The 24,500-nt window shown below is 32.5% G+C and overlaps 14 protein-coding genes across 14 annotated transcripts; 8 read left to right on the top strand and 6 right to left on the bottom strand.

Moving 5' to 3' along the window:
* Positions 1-340: 340 nt before the first annotated feature.
* On the bottom strand, positions 341-946 carry GO595_000692 (E3 ubiquitin-protein ligase mib1-like; the record flags this gene model as incomplete). Its single annotated transcript, XM_067920327.1, has 1 exon — positions 341-946. One exon carries the CDS (start codon positions 944-946, stop codon positions 341-343), a length of 606 nt encoding a protein of 201 aa, XP_067779161.1.
* Positions 947-1,820: 874 nt separating this feature from the next.
* Positions 1,821-2,693, top strand: GO595_000691 (tetratricopeptide repeat protein; the record flags this gene model as incomplete). The annotated part of the gene is made up of 1 exon (XM_067920316.1): positions 1,821-2,693. The coding sequence occupies one exon, from the start codon at positions 1,821-1,823 to the stop codon at positions 2,691-2,693; it is 873 nt and encodes a 290-aa protein (XP_067779160.1).
* Positions 2,694-3,192: 499 nt separating this feature from the next.
* GO595_000690 (40S ribosomal protein S15a) lies at positions 3,193-3,585 on the bottom strand (the record flags this gene model as incomplete). Its single annotated transcript, XM_067920305.1, has 1 exon — positions 3,193-3,585. One exon carries the CDS (start codon positions 3,583-3,585, stop codon positions 3,193-3,195), a length of 393 nt encoding a protein of 130 aa, XP_067779159.1.
* A 376-nt stretch (positions 3,586-3,961) lies between these two features.
* Positions 3,962-4,768, bottom strand: GO595_000689 (40S ribosomal protein S2-1; the record flags this gene model as incomplete). The annotated part of the gene is made up of 1 exon (XM_067920294.1): positions 3,962-4,768. One exon carries the CDS (start codon positions 4,766-4,768, stop codon positions 3,962-3,964), a length of 807 nt encoding a protein of 268 aa, XP_067779158.1.
* A 208-nt stretch (positions 4,769-4,976) lies between these two features.
* On the top strand, positions 4,977-6,185 carry GO595_000688 (Synapsin, ATP binding domain containing protein; the record flags this gene model as incomplete). The annotated part of the gene is made up of 1 exon (XM_067920282.1): positions 4,977-6,185. The coding sequence occupies one exon, from the start codon at positions 4,977-4,979 to the stop codon at positions 6,183-6,185; it is 1,209 nt and encodes a 402-aa protein (XP_067779157.1).
* Positions 6,186-6,393: 208 nt separating this feature from the next.
* Positions 6,394-8,307, top strand: GO595_000687 (Dynamin central region family protein; the record flags this gene model as incomplete). Its single annotated transcript, XM_067920271.1, has 1 exon — positions 6,394-8,307. The coding sequence occupies one exon, from the start codon at positions 6,394-6,396 to the stop codon at positions 8,305-8,307; it is 1,914 nt and encodes a 637-aa protein (XP_067779156.1).
* A 2,101-nt stretch (positions 8,308-10,408) lies between these two features.
* GO595_000686 (uncharacterized protein) lies at positions 10,409-10,930 on the top strand (the record flags this gene model as incomplete). Its single annotated transcript, XM_067920260.1, has 1 exon — positions 10,409-10,930. One exon carries the CDS (start codon positions 10,409-10,411, stop codon positions 10,928-10,930), a length of 522 nt encoding a protein of 173 aa, XP_067779155.1.
* A 1,566-nt stretch (positions 10,931-12,496) lies between these two features.
* Positions 12,497-13,003, bottom strand: GO595_000685 (uncharacterized protein; the record flags this gene model as incomplete). The annotated part of the gene is made up of 1 exon (XM_067920249.1): positions 12,497-13,003. One exon carries the CDS (start codon positions 13,001-13,003, stop codon positions 12,497-12,499), a length of 507 nt encoding a protein of 168 aa, XP_067779154.1.
* A 261-nt stretch (positions 13,004-13,264) lies between these two features.
* Positions 13,265-14,707, bottom strand: GO595_000684 (NOL1/NOP2/sun family putative RNA met; the record flags this gene model as incomplete). The annotated part of the gene is made up of 1 exon (XM_067920238.1): positions 13,265-14,707. The coding sequence occupies one exon, from the start codon at positions 14,705-14,707 to the stop codon at positions 13,265-13,267; it is 1,443 nt and encodes a 480-aa protein (XP_067779153.1).
* Positions 14,708-15,128: 421 nt separating this feature from the next.
* Positions 15,129-15,692, top strand: GO595_000683 (uncharacterized protein; the record flags this gene model as incomplete). Its single annotated transcript, XM_067920227.1, has 1 exon — positions 15,129-15,692. The coding sequence occupies one exon, from the start codon at positions 15,129-15,131 to the stop codon at positions 15,690-15,692; it is 564 nt and encodes a 187-aa protein (XP_067779152.1).
* Positions 15,693-15,758: 66 nt separating this feature from the next.
* Positions 15,759-16,193, top strand: GO595_000682 (uncharacterized protein; the record flags this gene model as incomplete). Its single annotated transcript, XM_067920216.1, has 1 exon — positions 15,759-16,193. One exon carries the CDS (start codon positions 15,759-15,761, stop codon positions 16,191-16,193), a length of 435 nt encoding a protein of 144 aa, XP_067779151.1.
* Positions 16,194-16,521: 328 nt separating this feature from the next.
* GO595_000681 (uncharacterized protein) lies at positions 16,522-16,785 on the top strand (the record flags this gene model as incomplete). Its single annotated transcript, XM_067920205.1, has 1 exon — positions 16,522-16,785. One exon carries the CDS (start codon positions 16,522-16,524, stop codon positions 16,783-16,785), a length of 264 nt encoding a protein of 87 aa, XP_067779150.1.
* Positions 16,786-16,914: 129 nt separating this feature from the next.
* On the bottom strand, positions 16,915-17,844 carry GO595_000680 (inosine-uridine preferring nucleoside hydrolase-like; the record flags this gene model as incomplete). Its single annotated transcript, XM_067920194.1, has 1 exon — positions 16,915-17,844. One exon carries the CDS (start codon positions 17,842-17,844, stop codon positions 16,915-16,917), a length of 930 nt encoding a protein of 309 aa, XP_067779149.1.
* A 602-nt stretch (positions 17,845-18,446) lies between these two features.
* On the top strand, positions 18,447-18,932 carry GO595_000679 (ribosomal protein L21e; the record flags this gene model as incomplete). Its single annotated transcript, XM_067920183.1, has 1 exon — positions 18,447-18,932. The coding sequence occupies one exon, from the start codon at positions 18,447-18,449 to the stop codon at positions 18,930-18,932; it is 486 nt and encodes a 161-aa protein (XP_067779148.1).
* Between the last annotated feature and the right edge of the window lie 5,568 nt (positions 18,933-24,500).

Here is a 24,500-nt window from a genome sequence, read left to right as displayed (position 1 = left end):
AAAATTGAAAAAAATAATTATGGAAATCATCATAAAAATATCAGCTCAACCAAATCTTTTAAAAAGGAAAAAATAGGTTATAGTATATTTATATTTACAAAATAAGGTCGTTTTTGGTAATTTAAATAATCTCTCTGTGTGTTAGATTGAAAGAATACGCTCAGATGAGACAATTATCGCCATGACCGCAAAGCGGGTTAGAGCTTTACTGCGAAAAATTGTTTTATCATCAAAGCACAAAACATACACTCTAAAAAAATAACAATAAAATAATAATGAAAAGTGACGCGTGGCCGACCACAGCAAAAAGTTATCGTTTGGGGTGCCCCGCGAGGGCACGTTATATGTCAAACTGCTGTTTACAAGATGAGGCTTTTTGTTGGCATATTGGGCATGTTTTTTTCTGATTCCAAATATTTGGCAGGCACTGATCACATATGCATTGGTGACCGCATGGAAAAAATACTGTGTTTGGTTTATATGTATAACAAATACAACATGTTTCCGATTTATAAATCCGTGAGAAACACTGAACTGGAGTGTCACATAAAGGACATGTAAATTCGGAAAACCGTTGTGGTTGTAACTGGTTTTGATTTGAAAGAGAAATGTCGTTAGAACATTGTTGGCATATAACTTGGTGTCCACAAGGGACACAGCAAAGAGTTGCTATGTTTCTACCACAATTCATGCATGTGTGTTGATGATTTTGATCTTCTGATTCTTGTTCATTTTGATTTGGTTCATCTTCAGTACTTGGCTGGTAAATTGCTAGAGGTAAAGGAAGGTCTGGTGGTGGTTCGATAGGTGGGAGCCGAAAATCCTGATTCATGTTTGATTGGAAACGTGAAATATTTGGTGGTCCATGGTTTGCGTTGAAATTGCTTTGATAAATCACTGAGCTATTCCGTGACAAGCCAACAGAAGTTGGCGCTTGAAGGTTCATTTAGGCAGTGTTGTTTGTCAAACTGTTGAAAATTTTTTGAGAAGACATTGAATTGAATAGGTACTTAATTGGGATAAAACACATTTTTTGGATTATTAATTAATTTTAATCAGACCAAATTAATGAATCTATACCTAAATAATAAAAATAATATTATATTAACTTAAGTTTCATAAATTATTTTTTGAAAATTGATTTTTTATATATGAATGTCTATTCTGCTTGGAAAACGGTTATATAAACCATACAAAACGAAGCTATCAAAAAGTGGACCAGCTCGATTCTTACTTTTTGAAGTGAGTCTTATTAATCACTTTTTGCCATCTCGCCGAAACAATTGATGGAATCATCTTTGGCTTCATTTGAAGATGATTCATCTATTACAGAATCCCTAAAAGAATTTAATGAAAAGCTTTCGTATACTGCAAGTAACTTACAAGGATTCGCACAAAAAATAGCAAACATGAATATTATCAACTCAATTTCACAATATTCTCAAAATTGCAAAAAACAACTATTTCTTGAAAGCAACTCCGAGTACACACAAATACGAAATTCGAAATTGGAAAATTTAAGTCAACTTTCGTATGACGATATTATCGAATTAGCTTTTTCAGCTCTTTCTAATGGTGACTTTTATACTGCAGCTCTTGCATTTTTTAGTTGCTATGAACAATCTTTTGAATTCACTCCAAAACAAAAATATATTTTTTCAATAATTTTAATGCATTATAAAGCATATGACGAAGCAAGAAAGCTTCTTAGTGAATGTGTAAGTAAAATTCATTTCCCGTTTAATTCTGACGCACATTACCGACTCGGAATATGTTGTAGAAATTCCAACGACATCCAAAATTCAACCAAACATTTTACGATGGCTCTCAACCCACGCCTTTCCCCATGGATCTCTAAATCTGATGTTTTAGTTCAACTTTCACACAATTCATTTTTGTCAAATGATATCACAGCAGCGACACATCATATTGATGATTCAGAAGAAGTTACGCAAGCTACTCTTCATCAGCGAGCATTTTTAGCTCTTGCAACAGAATTTCGTCAAGATATGAAGTCAGCCTTGAACAAATTAAAAGATTCTTCCATGACCATCTATTCACCAGTTCTTCTCTATCTTCAAGGGCGTCTATCCTATAAGCTTTCTAATGCTGCCGAAGCTCAAAAAGCCTTGAACAAGTCTCTGCAGCTCGACCCAACGAATTCACTGACGTGGTGTGCCATGGGGAACGTTTATTTTCTCGTTTCTCAATTTGATGACGCATCAATTTGTTATCATAAAGCATTGTTATATGATCATAACATGGTCGAGCCATATCAGAACCTTTGCTTGTTAAGAAGAATTGGTTATGTTTCCCAAGATCCTCAAAAAGAATTATCAATTCTTAAACAATCACCATTATCAATATATACAATTTCGAAACAAAATAGCTCCACAGTTACATTGAGCTCAGTAATTCCAATGGTGGTCGAGCCTGACGATAAAGTCGAACTTAAATCTGCAGCTGCAATAATCACAGAGATGTATTTGGATGATTTGTCGCCGCTGAAAGCTCTTCAAGAATTTGAAGTCGAAGAAGGTCAAGACGTAATGGAAGAAGAAGAGGAAGGGCTTGAGGCGAAGGAAGGCGAGGTTCATCATCATGAAGAGGAAGAAGCATTTGGAAGAGAAGATCCGGAAAGGGCTGATAATGAGGAGGAAGAAGAAACAGAAGTGGGAACAGAACTAATGTAAATAATTGTCTTTATCTTTATGTAAAATATATCTTTAATTTTTTCGAAAAATTATTCGTGTTTTTGCGCAAATGCTTTTTGTCGATAGAGTTAATTGAATGAAAAATCATCGTATTTATATTCAAAAACAGGCCTTTTTCCAATTTTGTTTCATTATTCTTGAAAAATCATTAAAAAAATTCTCACAATCTTCTCGACAAAATAAATTATTTTGTTCCATTAATTTACTTTAATACAAGTTTTTCAATAATGCAGTAAAATAAAATGTCATTGCCATGTTTCTCAATATCATATATTCCATTTTTGAATAGAAAATATGAACAAATAGCATGCATTTGATATATTCTAATAAGGCAAAAAATTCTGAAGATAATAACAATAGAAATTATGTACATATCTATTCCCAAAAGTTAATTCAAACATTCTTATGAATAATATTAATGTCCTTTCCTTCACAATGCAAAAAGGCTTAAAGATAAAATAATTATAATTCTGTTCGTTTAGAAGAACATGCCAAGGATCTTTCCACCAGCGTTCTTTTTACGGGCTTCTTCATGATCAAGAATTCCATGTGATGTTGTCAAAACAACATAACCAAATTGACGAGATGGAAGGAGTTTTGATTGCCAGTTTTCTAATTCGGTAAGTTGAACATCGAAACGTGGGCAAATAGCAACACACTTGTTCAAACGTCCAAGTAAGTTGATGATGATTTTGCCAGAACGGTGATCATCAATAACTTCGAATTCACCAATGTATCCACGTTTCATCATAACTTTTAAGAACTGGATGATAACTTTGCTGCATGGACGAACGAGAACTTGACGTTTTCCTTGACGTTCTGCATTTGTGATTGCCTTAAGGGCGTCAGCAAGGACAGATGTTCTGACCATTTCAAAAGGAAGGGCCAAACCGCCAAAACCACCTACCGATAGAGTGTCCAAGATAAAATACGATCATAATTCACACAATTTTAGGAAGTTATAATCGGCTGCATCAGCAGAATGTTTCTTATGTTAACATAGCTTAAGCTAAATTCCAGATAATATAAATCTGTTTAAGAATCATATTTTTGCGATTTTAGTCGTTTTTTCAATTCAAAATGTTTTTGTTATTTGAAATTATAGAAATTAATTACAAATTATAAATTGAATTATTTTTAAAAATGTTTTTCGAATATGAAAACAAAAGCATTGACCTTTGTAAGGGGTAAAGAAAGAGAATATAATAATTATGAAATGAAAAAGATCATGAAAAAAATCGGAATGTTTACTCCAAGTTAATGTTAACCTTAGTAACCTTGAATTCATTGTCCTTTGCAAGAATATCACTGTATTGGACGAATGGATGTGCTTCTGGTTCTTTCTGCTCCCATTGGTCTGGAGTTAAGAATGAGTAAGTGGCTTCAATTGCTTTGTATGTTGCAACGAGGAAGTTAGCTGATGTCTTTGTATTACCAATTGATGATGTGAAAAGATCTTCGAAACCGGCCATAGCTAAGAGCTTCTTAGCAACAGAACCTGCAACGATTCCAGAACCACGTGGAGCTGGAATGAGTCTAACACGAACAGAGCCACATTTTCCTGTAACTGTATTAGGAACAGTGTGTGGTTGACCGATCTTGTTACCCCAATAACCACGACGAACTGGGAGAATGGAAAGCTTGGCATAGATTAAAGCACCTTTGATGGCATTTGCAACTTCTGCAGATGTTTTGATACCAAGACCAACGTGTCCATCATAATCACCGACTGCAACAACAGCCTTAAAGCGAGTACGTTGACCTGCACGTGTTTGCTTTTGAACTGGCATGATCTTCATAACTTCATCTTTTAAGTTATCACCTAAGAGTGCATCAATAATTTCTGGTTCTTTGATTGGCATAGCATGAAGATAAATTTGTTCGATAGATGTGATACGACCAGAAGCAACTAAACGACCTAATTTAGTCTTTGGTTGCCATTTATCTTTTCCACCTCTGTTTTGGTTATTGCGTTGTGGTCGTTCACGTTGTTGACGACCACGCATTCCACCGCGACGTTGTTCGCCTTGTTGCTGTTTTGGAGCTTCAGACATTGAACGTAAGGAAGGCCATAGCCGTTTTAACCGCCATTCTTTTTGAATATTGTATTATTTACACGCAAATTTTTGAGTATTTTGGTAAAAGTGGCAATGCTAGTTGGCCTGTGGAACGGTATAACACTTTTAATAAACTATTTAATTTCAAAAGTGAAATGAAAATTCATTTAGTTTTTCAAAAATATCTGCCCAATCATTATTATTCATGAGTCAATCCCAAAAACCAGTGCTACTTGTTATTGAAGACGCAGATACAACTAATTGGTATGAACTTTGTCGTGAGTATGCTGACGAATTTACTGTTGAACAATCTCGATGGAATAAAATTGAACTTGTTTCTTATGGTGACAGTAAAGGTGCAAATGTAACACTTTATGAATGCGAAAACTCAAAAATTCCACAACAGCAAACACGTAGATACATTACACCATCACTTGTTTTAATTCGAAATGTATGCCATACTGTTAGCTCCTCACTTGACCAAGTCCCAGATTATCGTAATCTTCTTTATGGTTTTGTTCATTCCTGCACACCTATGATCAATGGATTTATAAGCACTATTTCTGATCTTGAACGTCCTATTATGCATGGGCTTCTTCGTTCAATCGAATCCAAAGTTGGGCATGAAACATTTCCACTTATTACACAATATTATTATCCTGATCATCAACAAATGATGATTCATCCAGATGTTCCCTTTGTACTCAAAATCAGTTTTCCACATGCTGGATATGGGAAAATCCTTGTTCGAGACAATCATGACTTTCCTGATCTTGCGTCCATTGTATCTATACATAAAGACTACTGTGTTGCTGAGCCATTTATTGATAGTTCATATGAATTACGTATTGTGTTTATTGCACCAAATCATTATCGAGCATATAAACGTGTTGGCACGCAATGGAAAGTTAACTTTGGGCCATGTATCATCGAAGATATTGACATGACTCCACGATGGAAGAAATGGGTGGACTTAATTTTTGAGTCTTATCCAGACATGGAGACATTTGCAATCGATGCAATTGTTGACAAAGAAGGTAAGGAATATATTCTTGAAGTCAATGGATCATCCCATGGACTTGTGCCTGATCATTTTGAAGAAGACACAAATCATTTGAAGGATTTGGTCGTCTCAAGAATTAGAGAAATAATTGGAAAGAAAAACGAATCGAGTAAGAAAGTCGAAGATGAGAGTGATGCAGACACGAAAATCATAAATTTGAGCAACAAAATTGAAGAAATGGAAGTTAAAATCAAAAATAAGGATAACGAAATCAAACGATATAAGGATATAATAATACAGTATAGGAACCTTGAGAAAGAAGATAAAATGGATCAGCTAAAGATTGTGATGTTGATTGCATTCTTTGCGATTTTAGCAATTGTTTTTATCATTTTATATTTCAGGAAATGATTAAAGCTTAAGTTTATTTATTTGTTTTTTTTTTTTTTAATAATTTAATACAAATTTAAATAATTTAATTATTATTAAGACAAAACATTGGAAATCAATTTATATTTTGTTTTGGAAAAAATTAATTTTGGCAAAAAAATAATTTGAACGCATTCAAAATTTGACTTCGTTTTGCGGTTAGATCGATTGGGTAAAAGTGGCATTATCAATGGAATCCCTCATTCCAATCATAAATAAATTACAAGATGCATTCAACACAGTTGGATCTGAAGTCATTGGACTACCACAGATTGTTGTCGTTGGTAGCCAAAGTTCCGGTAAATCCTCAGTTCTAGAATCTTTTGTTGGACGTGATTTCCTTCCACGTGGTTCAGGTATTGTTACACGCCGTCCATTAGTTCTTCAACTTGTTCATCTTAACGATCCAAATGCACAAGAAGTAGCTGAATTTCTTCATATTCCAAACAAAAAATTCACGAATTTTAAGGAAATTTACGACGAAATTGTCAGGGAAACCGAGCGTGTTACAGGTAAAACTCGTAATGTCAGTTCACATCCAATTCGTCTAACTCTTTCATCACCAAATGTCCTTAATTTAACACTTGTCGATCTTCCTGGTCTTGTTAAAGTAGCCACTCAAGGACAAGATCCAGCAATTGTCAAACAAATCCATGATATGGTCTTTAATTTCATCAAAGAAAAAAATTCACTTATTCTTGCCGTCACACCAGCCAATCAAGATCTTGCCAACTCTGAATCACTCCGTATTGCACGTGAAGTTGATCCATATGGTGATCGTACAATTGGTGTCATTACCAAAATTGATCTTATGGACAAAGGAACCAATGCCCGTGACATTCTCCAAAACAAGATTTACTCATTAAAGCTTGGTTACATTGGTGTTGTTAACCGATCCCAAGCCGATATCGATTCCAATAAATCAATAGCCGCTGCTCGTAAAGCCGAGCATGACTTCTTTGAGAACTCTCGTGACTATTCAGACCTTGCAGATCGCTGTGGCAGCCAATATTTAGCGCATTGTCTTAACAGCTTATTAATGGAGCACATCCGCAACTGTATGCCACAGCTCCGCCACAAAGTCCAAACGATGCTCATTGAGAAGGAAGCCGAATTAGCCGGCTATGGTGAGAATCCTACCAGTTCTGTCGGGACGATGAATGCATTTGTCTTAGACGTCATCTCGAAGTACTTAGATAACTACGAGGACTTATTAGAGGGCCATGCTGATGACAATGCTGACGACATCAAAGCTATACGCGCACGCGGCGGCGCCTTAATTTCTCGCCGCTTCATGGATTCATATAACAAAACCATCGACGCATTGCCGGGCCTTAAAGAGTACAACGAGTCGCAGCTGTTCTACATGATGAAGAACCACGCCGGCCTCACAGTTCCATTGTTCACTCCGCACAAAGCGTTGGACATGATCTTATTCCGCTGCATTGAGCAGTTACGCGAGCCATCTCTTCGCTTAGTTGATGAAATTGTTTCGATCTTATTCGACATCCATAGCGAAGTCAACTTTATGGAGTTATCTCGCTTCAACATATTAGGCGACAGTATTCGTTCTGTTGTCGACGAGTGTATTCGTTCATGCGTTAACCCAACGAAAGATTACATTAACCAACTGATCGATAACGAGAAGAGTTTCATCAACACACAGCGCCCAGACTTTAGAGGCAACCAAGCAATCAACGCGCCGAAGGCAGAAGATGACCCGCGAAAGCGCCCGCTCCCAGAGAAGCCGGCGGTGCCCGATCCGGTCGGCGTGTGCTCATTGTACGGTGCGTCGAAGGAATACAACAATAACCAGGCGAGGGAGATAAAGGACTTGGTGCAAATATCGTCGAAATACTTCGACTTGATAAGAGACCAAATTAAGGACTTGGTGCCGAAGACAATCGTAAGGTTCTTGGTAAAGAAGTCGACGGATATGCTCAGGCCGAAGATGATCGAAAACATATTTAACACACCGAACTTGAAGGAGCTGCTGACGGAGGATTCATCAATAACAAGTAAAAGAATCGCGTGTCAGCAAATGGTCGCAGCATTACATAAGGCACAGAATATCTTGAACGAGGTCAGGATATTTAAGGCTTAATAAATATCAAAGTTACGATGTTTGAATTGAATGTGAAAAGTTTCGCCATTTGGCTAATAAGTAATGAGTAAACAAATACGTTGGAACAGAGAAAATGACTGTTAAATGACAAAAATGAGACTTTGAATGTCATATAATGTGAAGTTTTCGGTTCGCCAATCGATTGTGAGCTTTACTTATACGATATACTTCTGTGTAATTTGATCGGCATATGAATTGAATATGTTTATTTGGGCAATAGGCGGTTTTTGATCGTTTCGAGTAACGCGAAAAGCTAAACTTTTGTATAAATATGTAATTAATAATATCTTACATTTTAAATAATTATTGAATATAATAAGTTATCTCAGAATATTATAATATTGTAATTATATAATTATACAAATATATTAAAAAAATATATATCTCTATATAAAAATATATAAAATTATCATTGTCTTCATTTCGCTTCATCTTTGAATTCTTAAAAACAACTTTAAGTACCGTTGTACTTCATAGATACTTGTTTAAAGTAAAAAATGAAAATATGGTATTTATGAGTTTTCGAAAATACATTTATTAAACTAATATAAGTTATATGAATGTGGAATGGGAACACGCTCGCCGTCTGGAAAAATCATCTCTGATATTGTTTGAAGTCGTGGATGCTCGAGATTTTGTGGTTCTAAAGGAGAAAGAATTAGCTTTGATGGGTTCTGTGGCTTTTTGGGAGGTGGACATGATGACCGAACAGGCTGAACAAGAGGGGATTTGGTCTTGGGTAGGAAAATCTTTCCTTTAGCATTGATGGGTTGCTGAAGTTTTTGGATATTTTTGTCATTTTTTGAATTTATTGATTCCAAAATTATGTTGGCTTCTCTTGATACTAACTCATACGTTGGCTTTTCTGAATACTTTAGATTTCTTTTTCTAATTTCAATTTGTTGTTTTATATGTTTGGTATAATCTGTATTATACTTTTTATAATAATAATCTAATAAACAATTGGAATATACACCTTTATTCCCATGTATTATTGGTTGGCGTTTATTTGGTGATTTTATGGATTTCTTTGAAATAGAATGATTTCTATTTGAATCACAAAATATATTTTCTTTTGCTTGAATTTGCTTTTGTCTAAGAATTTGTTGTCTCCTTGGATTGCTGGATGGGTTCTTTCGTACAATCATTTGTGGAAAATGATTTTTTTTTGATGTTTAACGTACAGTTGCCTACACAAAATTTCGGTTTTACAAAAATCTTCAATTTCTTTTCTAGTATTTTTTGGAGAAGCCGATTTGCTGATAGAAGTATTTTAAAATCTCCTTACTTTATTATGGGATTATGATGAATTCTGAAATTCGATTCAATTATTCACTCTGAATATTTAACCAAAAATAACAACTTTGATGAGTAACGCAAAGCTGTATTGTTATTTCATCGTGAAAATGTAAAAAATTTCATTACATAATCATATGAATATGTCATATCAGAAATAATAAAGTACTTTTCTTTAACACATAATAAAAGTATTTTGTTTCGTTACATTTGTGGATTAGATAAATGACTGTCTTTGGAGATTTAGAATTATGCCAGAAAAAAGGCTGTTTCATGAATAAACGGTTTTGGTTATTATCTATCGTTAACCGATCTTCCAAAAATGAATCTGAGCTTATCATATTTATCCCTAATAAGCTCAGTGTCTAATTCACCTGTATTTAGTTATAATGGTCAGTGGGACATCAAAGTTACAAATTCACGATTTAAGAAGCATTTTTCTAATTTCTTTCTTGGATTTCCAAACCAATTTCTTGTAAAAAAATCAAGCTTCACAGATTTTCTTTCATCACCAATTTATCTTTCCACTTATAATCCACAAGAAAGGAAAATTTTTACCCGGGAAACCCCATGTGCAAATATAGTTTCCTCAAGTTTCCAAAATTGTAATGATTTTCGAGGTGGAGCTATCTACTCCGAATGCTATAGGTTTAATATAACAGATTGTCTTTTTACTAAGAATACTGCAAAGTACGGAGCTTGTGTATATTCGGTAAATTTTGTTGGTGGTAAAGTCACTAATACCCTATTTCTTGAAAACAAGGCCACAGTTAATTGTGCAGGCATGTTTATTGATTGTATTTCTAAAGATCCCAAAATCCTTGATATCACGAATACCAACTTTACTCGAAACGTAGGTGTTACCAATGGTGCTCTTATGCTTTGGGGAGGTGAGCAACACATGTCGCACATTTATGTTGATAATTGTCAATCTACAAAATCACTTGCCGCAATTTGCACATCTTCATATGCCACTGCGACAATTGACTCCTCCACAATAGTTAACTGCACTAGTAACTATCGGGGCTCTGCGTTGAGCTCGTTTACGATCGGAACAAAACTCAAAGTTACAAATACAAAACTTTTGAACAATGACTTAGGTAAAGCGAACTTTGCAACATTCTATACACGAAACGACCAAATCAAAATCGATTTCATTGATTGTGTAATAGAATGTAAAAATTTCGAAAATCAATTTGGCGAGAAAAAGAAAATGAAATTTTTGGTCCTTACAAATGTAAAAGTTATTGAAAGAGGAAACAACCAAACAGTAATAAATACAAACGGTATGGCAACTAATAAATGATTTTTATATGTAAATATATTATTTTTTATATAAAGCAGAAATGTTTGAAAGTTTTGCAATGCCATTTATATGTTAAACATGATGGTTTTAAATTAGATGGTTTTGTTAGATGATTTACTAGAAACTGACTTTATTTCGGATTCTAAAACAAGATATAAAAGAATAATGTGATTAAAAGTATCGAAAACTTTCTAATTTCAAAACGTTCTGTTTACGATGATAAGATTCATTAAAATCAAATTATTATGGGAATAATATATTTGATTTATGTATTTAATATTATATGAATTTTATATATGAGTACAATGATAAGCACTCATTCCAAAGAGTTGTGAGGATTTAAACAAAGCATTAATAAGACATTTAATTCAGGTAATTGGCACAACAAGAACGAAGACATCAATGGAAAAAATTAGAATAAATATCAAAGAAGACTAAAAGAAAGTGATACAGCAAAATACAAATGTAAAAGAAATTTAATAAATAATTTATATTGCTCAAACAATTTCTTCTCTAATTTTATATTACTATTTTGCCAGGCTTGGTCGTAATTATTTCCTTAACCCAACAAAAGCCAATCGAACAATGGTATCTTTGAATCCAGGTGTATTTTATTCAACGTTTAGCGTTTATATTTGTTTTTACACGTATAATATTGGTTTATTTCGTATTTTATTTTTTAGTTTAGTGGTTAAGTGCTTTACATATATGTTGTTGCTGCAAATCAAGCCATATTTCTCATAAAACTTGTATCCCCACATATTGGGATAATATTATCCTTTATTTCGGTTTTAATCAGGAGTGTCATCTTTTTTCCAAAATATACCTGTTTTGCTCGTTGCAACGCTTTATATGAAGCCAAATGATATTGGTGGGCCAAAGGATGAAAATGAAGAAGAAATAAATACAGTTGATTATTCTAAAACAATATTAAATGATAATCTGATAGAATAGTTGTAACCAAAATTATATCGAATTTTTAATGCGTAAATTTTTTAAGGTTAATAAATAACATTATTTTAAAAAGTTTATTATTATTTAATATAATTTGCGTTATCTTTGTTATGGAAAATTCATGTAGGAAAAATGTTAACACACTATATTTTTATATACCTCTACCTCATTAAGTTCATTTGAATTTTTTTTGTTTGCGGAGAAAAGCGAAGAAAACAACGCAAAAAGAATGCTCATTCATGTTATATTTTTTAAAGTAATTCTAAATATTGAATACGTTTTGTTAATAATTAAAAAATACCCCCAAAAGTGATCTCAATTTAGTTATTTTTATTTTTATATTTTTTATTGTAACCTCAAATAATTAAGGATTACGTGTAAATCGTAAAGTTTGACTTTAAATTTTTTTAGATAGAAAAGATATTCATTAAATTTATGTTTTTCCAAAATAAATGAAAAAAAAATTATTTCATAAAATTAATTGTATCATTTGATTATTATAATACAAAAGGTAACTTTTAGATTTTCTTCATGCATTTTTACAAATAATGATACAAAAAATGCCACAACATAAAATAATAATAAAAATAGTTTTGATTTGATTAAAATGGTTTAGTGATCTTGCTGATTTGTTAATATTTGAAAAAGAGTTTGTACGAATTGATTGTCATGAACTGCATCCATAACATAGTTATATTGATCTGGGAATTTTCGTTGAAGGAATTGTCCTGTTTCACGATAATTTCTGATCATAAATACAGCACATGATCCAACACCTACAAAAATTGATGATACTGTGGATGAAATGATACTTCTATTTCTTGAGAAAATTAAATTTGCTATTAAATCACCACATGCACTTGAAACGAAACATGCTGTTAATTTTTGTTCATATGTTGGAACTTCATGTCTCCTTAACATAACGTAAGAAAAGGTATTTCTAGCAACAATATTTGTTCCATATTTAAGTGTTGAAATTGCGATTGTCCTTATTGCATCTTCTGGTTTAATAAAAATTCCCTGGTTAATAACAATTCCACCAACAGTGAAAACAGTTTCTCTAAGAAGTCCTGACATGAAGTCATTCTTTATGTTATTGAACAGTTCGGACTTTAACATCGGAATGCCACTTTTTATTTTATGCCAGAACGAATTGCATTTAATCATTTAATTAATATGCCAACTTATTTTCTTATAATTTATTGAGGCATTTCATCCAAAGCAAACCAGGATGAAACGTCATCACATACGTACTATAAATAACATAAAAATCACTCCAAAAAGCATTTTCATTACCAAACATCGCAGTTTATTTTCTTTAATATAACATAAAACAACAAAAAAAATTTATAAAATTTAACTTTATTTATAATTATTAATTTACTTTCCACCAAATCTTTTAGAGAACTTCTTCTTTTTGGCCTTTTTCGGCACCAATTTAACACTTCTTCTTCCCTTTCTCTTATCATCCTTTTTATTTTGTTTATTTTTCTGTTGTTGTTGTTGAATCTGTGCATTATTTTCTGTTATTTCTTGTGGCACATGTGGTAACACTTCGATTATTGCGAAATAAAATCCGTCCATGTTCATTCTATGTGGGTAAACTCTTCTTGTGTTAGCAATCGAAGGATCATATGAATGTCCATTGTATCGAATGATACCTGGCGTAAGTTCTTCATCGAAATCTTTATCGATGTCTGGTGGCACTACTCTACATGCGTCTCTATGCTTAATCAAATAATCAACAACACCTTCATTCTCTTCGACAAGTAATGAACATGTACAATAGCACAACCTTCCGCCACTGTTCTTGACTGAGTCGTATGCGTGTAATATTAACTCTTTTTGTTTTTGCGTTAATACTTTTAATTCGGCTTCAGTCTTGGTAGTCTTAACTGTGGGATCACGTGAGATAACACCTGTGCCTGAACATGGAGCATCTAATAAGACACTATCGAAGCCGCCCATCAATGTAGGAAATGCAATTCCATCATAGTTGACAACAATGGTATTGGTAACTGCTAACCTATGTATGTTAGCTATTAAGGCGTCGGTACGTGCGCGGTGAATATCATTAGCAATAATGACTCCGGTGTTCTTCATTAGTTGGGCCATATGTGTGGTCTTACCTCCGGGTGCTGCACACATATCAAGAACACGCGTGTTGGGCTGAGGATTAAGCGCCATAACGGGTAAAAATGATGATGGTGATTGAAGCATATAATATCCGGCTAGATACTCGGGAGTGGCACCAACAGGGACTTGTGAATCTAAAACAACAAGACCAATCCTGGTCCACTTACCAATGGGCGCAAGACGTACACCTCTTTCATTAAGTAATCTTTCTAATTCTTTTCGACGGGTTCGAAGTGTATTAACCCTAATGGTGACGGGACGCTTGTGCTCGTTGGCATCACAGAAGTCCATGAGTTCACCAATTTTAACTAATGAAGCAATCTTCCTCATAAGAAATTCATTATAGCCGAAAAGAAGACAAAGATCTTCATAAAGCTTATCTACATAGTCTTGACGAGAAAGAGTGGGATCACCAGTGTTTTTAAGATCTTGAAGTGTTAAAATAATTGATGTTGCACGATCTCTGATTTGATCATAATCAACAGCTGGTGCATCCAAATCAACAAGAGTTGTATGCTCTTGTTCTCCTTTAAGTTCTTGTAAAAATTCATCTTGATTTTTCTTAAGCTGTCTTTCGCGTCTTGCTAAATCATCTTCATCTTCACTACCTGAAGAACCAAGCCAGTCTTCATTTTCTTCTTCGTCCTCAATTGGATTATCATTATCAGAAGAACTATCAGACTCCATTAATTCTTGTTTGTGGTCGTTCCAACCGTTTGCGTAGCCCGTTAAAAAATTTTAGAAAAAAAAATGTTTTGAGAATTTTTTTTGTTTACTTGATAATATCAAATTATTTAATGGTGTACTTAATGTCAACTATCTAAAACTGTTAATTCTAAATATAAGATGTAATTAGATATGAAATTAATAAATATGAATTATTAATATTTAATATATAAGTCTAAGATTTATCATTTCCTTTTAAAAAGCATCATGATGCGTTTGTTTTCTTGCAATTTGTTGCATTCTTTTGATTGATTTTAATGATTATCATGTTAAAAAGTGCCAATCACAACAATGGTTCGAACCACAAGCAGGTCGAATATCCTTCAAATTACAGTCGATAAATTGCGACACAGTCACAGAGTATGTGCCACGATCCGACGGAATGGTCACTCAAGAAGTAAAATCTGAAGAAGGATTTCCAGATTATAACACTTTGCAAACTCTTAAGAAGAAAAAATGCGGAATGAACCGACTTAAGTCAACATTTTATAACATAACACACTGTAGTTTCCCACCTGACTTCAAATTGCCAAAAGATGATCCATTACTCAAACTTGAAGAACCAATTCAAACCTGCGGATATGCGTTACGCTTTTTGGTGTCTCAATGTTTCGCAAGTAACCAAGTACCAAATAGTTTGATCAAAGAATATTCACCACAATCACTTAAAGATGCTAAAGTTGTTGGTGCGCCACCATTAGACATGTTTGAATTACGCTCATTAGCAGTCACTTGTGTCATATTAAGTTTGAACTTAGGCTCGAAATTTAATGGACCAATCTTAAAACCGAAACTTCGTCGAGTTAAAGTATCAGCAGTGTGTCAATCAGTTGTCCAACATCTTGTCTGGTTGCTACAATTACTTGGGATTAAGTCACCTAACTCTAAGCTCATCTTTGATGGCGGCATATTTGCTGGTGAAATGTCAGGTGAAAAATTCTCGTAATATTTCGAAGACCAAGAAAAGATTGCTAAAGTCGAAAAAGAGTTACTTGAGCCATTTGTTAATGCAATGCTTTCACCATTCCCTAAGGAAATCTTTGGTGCATTCACTTCTTCGCCACGTTCGTCCCATTCTGTTCAACCGCTCACAATTGAAAAGCCGATAGAAGTTATCGTTGTCAAATCGGCATTTGATGTGCTGAATGACGATGAAGAAGAGGATCAGGGTGAAGTGACCCTCCCGCCACCTGTTGTAGCTGCGCCTCCTCCACCTCCACCTAAGAAGCAACAACCAAAGAAAAGAGGTGTAAAGAAAGCTGTTGAAGAAGATGATGATGATATGGAAGCATTTCTAATAGCACAAGCTCAAAAGAAAGCAGCAGAAGCACCTAAGCAAACTACAGCTCTTACAAAATCAGCTGTCAAACAGCCAAAGAAAAGAACTTATGTTAGAAAGTTACATGGAACATTAAACCAAGATAAGCAACAAGAATTTACTAGTTAATTACTTTTTGTAAAAGTTTTCTTTGAGATAATTTTGGAATAATTAAAAAAAGTTTTTAATTGATGAAAATTGTTTCTCTTTTAATTGTGTTGTAGATTTGTTGTTTGATATTCAAATTTATAATGATAATATATTCATTCCATTAATTTATGTGTTTCATGTTTATATTTGACGGTTATATTTCTTGAATATTTAAACGGCTTCTTTTATAAGCCTACTAAAGCCTGAAATATTTCATATGGGAAAACTTTTAGATGTTGTCGCTACAAGGGATTTTCTAATTGAGTTCGTAAAACAAAACGATGCTTCACTAGCCTTCCTCTCAACTATGGATGGTGGGATAATTTGTTCAAATGATTTTAAAGCAAGAATGGTTGTCGAATCTCTTTCAACATTTTGGCAAGCCTTGCTTCCACCCCACTGGAAAAGAATTGGTTTCGAATGGGAAACTTCATACATTGTATTGGTGAATTGTGGTGGCTGGATATTTGGTCTCCAACAAAATGATCCAAACCCATTAACACTTGGTTTATTACGTCTTAAAGCTACAAAATGTGCTGAGTTTATCAAGTCCAAACTTGAAGAGAATTAATCAATAAATATGTATTTTTACTCATTACAAGTTTATTGTTTTGAAGAATTTCGTCTTGAATCAGTTTATTAATGTTAGTTTCCTTGGTCATCTAAAATAATTTTTGGAATGTAATTGAGAAAAAAGTAATTAATTTTTATTCATCAACTTACGAAGTACTTCAAGGAAGTATTGGAAATTGATTTCTTTCACAACGCAGAAACCACCATTGCTTTCTTCAGCAATTGTAGCTCCCTTATTTTCACCATTTGTTGGAACCTCAATTTTCATATTCACAAAGCTTTTGATTGCTTTTTCGCCATAGCATGCTACAAAAGAAGCAATTGGGTCAGCTAAATAAGCAGAACCTGAGCAAAATGCAACAACAACTTTCCAAGTTTCTTTCAACCATCTTTCCATTGTTGTTTTATCTTGTTGAAGATAATTCTTTACAATGTCATCATTAAAAGCATGAGTACATGTAAGAGTCCATGTTACAAGAGTGACTTTCTCTGGAGGAAGAGCATTCATAACAATGTGTGCTGATTCGGGATCACAGAAAAAGTTGAATTCGGCGGTTTTTGAGGTGTTTCCTTTCATATCTTCAGCACCTCCCATTATGATTACGGATTTAATCTTAGTAATGAGTTTAGGTTCAATGTGAATAGCTAATGCTATGTTTGTTAGAGGACCAAGTGTAAGAAGAGAGATATCATCATTTTCCATAAATGTTTTTATCAAAGCAAAAACAGCGTGCTCACTTTGTGGCTTAACTTTGATTTCTGTGTTAAATTTTGAAAAATCAATATCACCAAGTCCATCATTACCATGAATTTCTGGGATATGAACTGCATCAACTATTAAAGGTTTTTGGCATCCTGGGTAAACAGGAATATCATCTTTACCATAAACTGAAATTGTACGAATTACATTATTTATAACTTTATCAAGTGATACATTTCCACCAACACATGAAATCCCAACAACTTCAACATCCGGACAGTCAAGAGCAATAAGTATCGCAGTTGAATCATCGACACCACAATCAGTATCGATCCATAATTTTCTTTTGTTGTTCATAGAATAAAATTTCAAAAGTTTACCCAGAATAGAACGTTAAAAATATTAAACTAAAAACAATTTTATTTATGCATATATTTTATAAATTTTCTTTAAATTGTTGTGCTACTATTTGAACAAAACTAGAATTTTATCTTCTGATAAATCTTCTGGTTTTGATACATATATTTTAGCATCAAATTTTTTTAAAACTGCTGTAACATCTTCCTCGTGGACAATTGTCCTTGCTTTTTGAAAAGAGGTACATTGTTCACCAACGTATTGAATTAAAATAAATTTTGTTGATTTTCCTTGATCTTGAATTCTAGCAAAAGCATATCCTTTAAACGTGGGTGTGAAAGTCTTTATCATTTCTGGTAATCCACCGCTTCCAATATCAATTAAAATAAATTTGTCTGTACTTCCATCAGCATAACTTATTGTCATCCAATTTGTCTGATCTCTATCAAATATTATTTTATTGTATGATCTTTTTATAGCATCATCAGAAACATCAGCCATAAATGTTTTTTTTATCCTTTGTTATTAACGGTTATTTTCTTGTTTAGTAAATTTAACAATCTTTGATTGATTTTTTGCGGTTATGGCCGTTCCTTTATCAAATGGGACACACAGCAGGTCTTCGTTGGGGAACACGCTATCTTTTTGCACGTAAGTTCAGGAAACATGGAATGCCAGCTCCATCACAACAACTTCGTACTTTCAGAATTGGTGATATTGTTGATGTTCATGTAAACTCAGCAGTTATGAAGGGTATGCCACACCGTCTTTACAATGGCCGCACTGGAACAGTTTGGAATGTTTCACCACACGCAGTCGGTCTTTTAATTTATCGCCGTGTTAACAATCACATTGCACCAAAACGTATCTATGTTCGTACTGAACACATCCAACACTCAAAGTGCAGGGATGACTTCAAGAACCGTGTTGCACAAACACAAAAGCTTAAAAAGGAAGCTAAAGAAAAAGGAATCAAACTTGATAAGGCATCCCTTAAGCGCCTTCCAGCACAACCAAAGGAAGCACATGTTGTGAAGCCAGAAGTTATCAAAGCTGTATGCTTCACACCATTCCGTGAAACTTGGTAAAAATCAATTTTCTTTTAAATTCTGGAAATCTTTCTAAAAATATTTTCTTATCTAATCATAAACCCTTTTACTCAGCCGTGTTTTTCTTTTCTTCTTGAAGTTGTTCAACTTTATCAGATAATTCTTTAATTCTTTCATCAACTTTTTTAAGCATATTATCAACACCAGTAGTGATAGATCTCATCATTTCTTCCATTTGTTTTTGTTGTTCCAATAATAATGAGATATAATCAACTTCTTCTTCTTTTTGAGACATTTAATTAACGGTCTTCATGTAAAACTTTTCGAAGCGAACAAACCTCTGTCATTTCAAGGAATCATGCTCGAACAGGTTGATGGACCACATTTTGAGCATAAAAAGAATCATGCTATCTCAACTCCATTCCGCAACGCATTTTTTGAACCTTGTTTAAGAACTTGCGTTCCAAAAGAATTTTTTCAACAGCAATTTGACCAAATAAATCATAATCATGAACCAATCGTAATAAATGGAGAAAAATTTTTCAGACTATCCGATGTAAAAAAAATTATTGAAGATGAACTAAAAAAAAAAGAAGAAGAAATCCATCAAAATTTTTTAAAACAATTAACAGATGAATTATCTAGACAAGCAGGTAACACACCTGACAGTGAAGCAGAGTCTGGCAATGACACACATTTATATGATTAATATATTATTTACTTTTATATAACTTTTTATAACTATAGAACTTCGTATTTTAGGGTTTTGTTTATTGAATAAAATTGTTGTAGATAACTTTTAATATTTTTTTCCCCCTTTAACAAGAGATTCGTAATCCGAACTGAGATTGTCAATATGAATTTTGAAGAAACAGCTCAAAGAAGAATTTGCATTCGACAAAGATCTTAGAATTAAACAAATCTTAACAAATAGAAGTATAACAAATTCTAATTGGATTGATATTGATGATGAAGAAAATTTATTTTATGATTCCAATTCTTTGAATCAATATTTTAAAACACTTGACATGGAAATTCAATCCAAAGATACTGACAATGTACATAATATATTGTTATCGATTGCGTCACATTTATCATATAACAAAGATATGCCAAAAGAAATTGAAGAATCAATCGTTAAATCAAATTTACTTCCACAAATGAAATATTTATTAACTCTAGGGATTGACTCCATTTCAGAGTCATCAATAATCTTATTAAATGTCTTAGTGCAATCTTCTAATGTTATTCTTAGTTTTTTTTTGGAAATGCAATTTCCTAAAATCCTCATAGAGTTCTTCATGGCAAACAAAGGTGTTTTCGATATTCTAAAGTTATTTACAACATGTATAACAAAGCAAGATAATTTCAAAGAGTTTTTCAATAATCCAGATTTTTTAACCCTCATAAATAATATATTAGAAAGCTCACAAGACGCAACTCTCCATGTGTTAATTCTCCAATTCTTATCTGTTTATTTCACAAATAATGATATTTCATTACCAATTATTCCCGACATGTTAACCAAAATTATAACCATTTATTCCAACATTTTAAGCATTGAAGATGAAACAATACAATTACAGCTTTTTCAAACGACCGTTAATATATTTCTATCATTTTGTTCAAGTCCAATTCGATTAAATCTTTTGCACCAACTTCATTTAGATTCATTAATATATGAATCATTACCAATTTTACCTCCATCTATTATTACTTCTGCGACATTTCTTTATTTGAAATTACTTAAATTTTATTCAGTTGAAGAAAAAGCGAAAATTTTATTATCATTAAACATTGAACCATTTATTAACTTATTTAATGAAGCAACGGACAAAACAATTATAAACTTAATAGAGATATTAATTGAAGCTGTTCAAATAAATGAAGAATTAATTGGTTATATATATTCAACTGGAATTATTAGCCATTTAATTAACGAGATATTACCAAATGCGATTTTTAGAGAAAAAGAAGTGATTTTGCACTTTTTTTGTATTGTTTTAATGAAAACTAAAATTAGAGATTGCATTGAGGTGTTCCAATCTGTGTGTTTTGTTGAGGCATTGATTGATTTGGCATCGATTTATGCGGATAATGGTTCTGTTGAAGAAGTAAAAATGATTAAAGAAACATTAAAAATATTATTCGAATGCGCTGAGGAAAGTTCACAAATTCGTATGCTGATTAATGAAGCAAGAGAATACGGAATTTTGTGATGAATTTGTTGGAATGTATGAATAAAAAAAATTTAATTGTACATTTTCAATCTTGATATCAAATTCTATGATTTTACAGGGCACGATGTTAAATAAATTCAAATCTATTTAATATTTTCATTGTTTCAAAATATATAAATGTATTTATAAATAATTAATGAAATTATTATATTTTATTAAAAACAACTAAATTTATTGTGTTATTGATCATCACTGATTAAAATCGAAATTTCCTATTATTTTTACATTATCTACTGTTGTTTATGTTTTAATAAGAAATTCAAATGTTAGATTTGATGTAGTTCAAGGAATGATATCATTGATAAATATGTATTATGTATTGAAAAAGATTTAATATATTTGTTCCATAAGAAACTTTAATAAGATGTACATATAATGTATGATTATTTTCATTACAGATAAGATGAATGTATTATAACAAAAAACAGTTATTTGTATAAAGTATTTATTAGGCAAATTTATCTTAAAAACGAAATGTCACAATGTCATTAGAAATATACAAACATTGATTTTCGCCTACAACTGTTAAAGTTCTATTGAAATTATATTCTTTTTCATCCAAAACAGTATTCCCAATTATATTTACAGCGAAGAACAAATTTTCCACAAATTGTATTTCAATTGTAGTGTTATTCATTTTGAACCCGTTTGGAAATAATTCGTTTTGAAACTTTATTATCTCAGATGGTCCGCACGGTACTTTAATTGACATATTTGATGGAATTGTTAAGTTTCTGTTATATTTAAAAAACTTTGCAAGCGGTGAATCTCTACTTGCATTCGCAAATAGAATAGAAAATAATGATCTTGATGAATAATACATAGCTAAATCATTATGTTGCGTATTATCCTCAATAAAAGATTCAATCATTGAACGTACAGTTGATATTAAACTTGGATCTGTTGATGGTGGAGTAGAATATCTTGGCTCCCACATATCTGATGTCATTTTAGGTCTTTCTTCTGACGTTTCTGATGTGTCATATGTGTCTTCTTGACTATAAGAGTCATTTTCTGTTGTTTGATATTCATCACTTAATGACTCATTAGAATCAGAATTATATGATTCATCATCATTATCAAGAATCACATGAACACCTAGTTTGCTAAATGCTTTTTTGTCCGTAAAATCATTGCCTCTTAGAGAAAGTTCCTTTAAATTTGGGAGGTATTTTAAGAGATTAGAAAACCCGTTTTGATAGCTTTGTTTGAAGCGGTTGTTATCAAAATTCAATTTTCGGACGTTAAGGCTTTCTCTACGAAAAATGGAACCAACAAAAAACAAAAGAAATTCAAGATGAGGGAAGTAGTTCATGTTCAAAGGAAATCTAATATCTCCATTAAATACTTTGTTACTTAAGTCAGAAAGATTAAGTGATTGCTCTTCTTCATTATAACAATAATGGAGACAAGATTTGAGCTCACCCATTTTGTTTTGTTTGATAATAGAGTGTGGCATTTTAGAAATAAAAATTGGGGTCCCTTTAAATTTTATCCCGTTTTTCTTGTAAATTGTTTCAGTATCTTCTCGTGATTCGTATAATAAGCAAATAAAATTATCATGTATTTCTTGCTTTTTTGGCTTTGGAGACTTGAGGAATTTAAGAACTGATGAAACATTATCTGATTCATTTGTGTCGATTATGATCCATAGATCTTTGTCTCCTGATTTTTCCTTGGACATAAAATCAAGGATGTAACGGTCGCCGAAGAACGGTTGTTTTCCGCGCCAAAAAGCAACCAAATTCGTTAATAATCGCCAAAGTTGATTTTGAATGGTTCCCTGATTTCGTTGTAAAAATATGAATTTGAATTGCATCATTTATTGCTTCTTCAAAAACCTGAAACCGAACAACTCTTTTTTTCCCAAAAGAAAGATTAATTGTACCTAGAAGAATTTGATTTTTTTTTGCTGGATCTTTTTACATATACTTTGATTTGACTGAAACATCTTTCAATTGGATTAAGATATGGGGAATATGGTGGTGAAAATAAAAGTACAAAGTGAGCTTCTTGGCATAATTTAAGTAGTTCATATTGTCGATGAATTGAATAATTATTTGAATTCATAACAAATTTTTGATTTTAATATTTTGTTCTTAAATCATTAATTAAATTTTTAAAACATTCTTCAAATCGAATTGCATCAACATTATTTGTTTCAGTTTCATGGTATACCCAACCATAATTTAAACTAACAGCTGCTAAAATATTGATTTTTCTACATCCATCGATTAATGATGATTGAACTGCTCTTCTTTCAAATTTAGATCTTCCCATATTTCTACTTGTCAAAATTGTACAATTTGATCCATCAATGTAAATTTGTTGAATACTTTCTGATAAATTTGTCAATTGATCTAAATAAATTCTACATACATAACCTCTTTACTCGCTGTTAAATCATTTCTGGTGCATTTGCATTTGCAAATACATAGCGAAGCTTTTTATGAAAAACATAATGGTTATATTGAAACGGAAAATGGCCAATATGATGTGAAAATGGCATAGAAGTCATTACAAATTCCTAAAAATACACACACACACACAGCGCTATGTGAGCTTCGTGCTACGCACTCGCTCCCACTCGCGCTACATAAACTAAAGGATGAACGGCTAAAATCGATTGAATTATCATAAATCGGTTGGTTTTGATTGAAAGTAATAAAATATATTTAAATTCATGATGACATTTATATTTAAAATGTGTGAGGCATGAATCCGGCTGAGTTGTTGTTAATACTATGTGGATTTTAGTGTTTTGTTGTTAATCCTATGTAGATTTTAGTGTTTGGAGCTTAAAGTTGTTATTAACTGAGATTTTGAATGTAAAAAGTATCATTAAAATTTTGAGGGTTAACTTTAACCTTTTTTTTAACCCTTTTTTTAACCCTTTACGAAACGGAGAAAATGAGCATTTTTTGAATGATTTAACGCAAAAGTTGGAGGTTGATATATCGGTAAGAATTTGACGTTAATCCTCTGTCGAAAGTTGTTATTAACTGAGATTTTGAATGTAAAAAGTATCATTAAAATTTTGAGGGTTAACTTTAACCTTTTTTTTAACCCTTTTTTTAACCCTTTACGAAACGGAGAAAATGAGCATTTTTTGAATGATTTAACGCAAAAGTTGGAGGTTGATATATCGGTAAGAATTTGACGTTAATCCTCTGTCGAAAGTTGTTATTAACTGAGATTTTGAATGTAAAAAGTATCATTAAAATTTTGAGGGTTAACTTTAACCTTTTTTTTAACCCTTTTTTTAACCCTTTACGAAACGGAGAAAATGAGCATTTTTTGAATGATTTAACGCAAAAAGTTGGAGGTTGATATATCGGTAAGAATTTGACGTTAATCCTCTGTCGAA

This window comes from Histomonas meleagridis (genome assembly GCF_020186115.1).
Source record: "Histomonas meleagridis strain 2922-C6/04-10x chromosome Unknown contig_11, whole genome shotgun sequence".
Taxonomy (NCBI): Eukaryota; Parabasalia; order Tritrichomonadida; family Dientamoebidae; genus Histomonas; species Histomonas meleagridis.
Note: the sequence above shows the minus strand (reverse complement) of the source record. Positions and strands in the feature narration are given on the sequence as shown.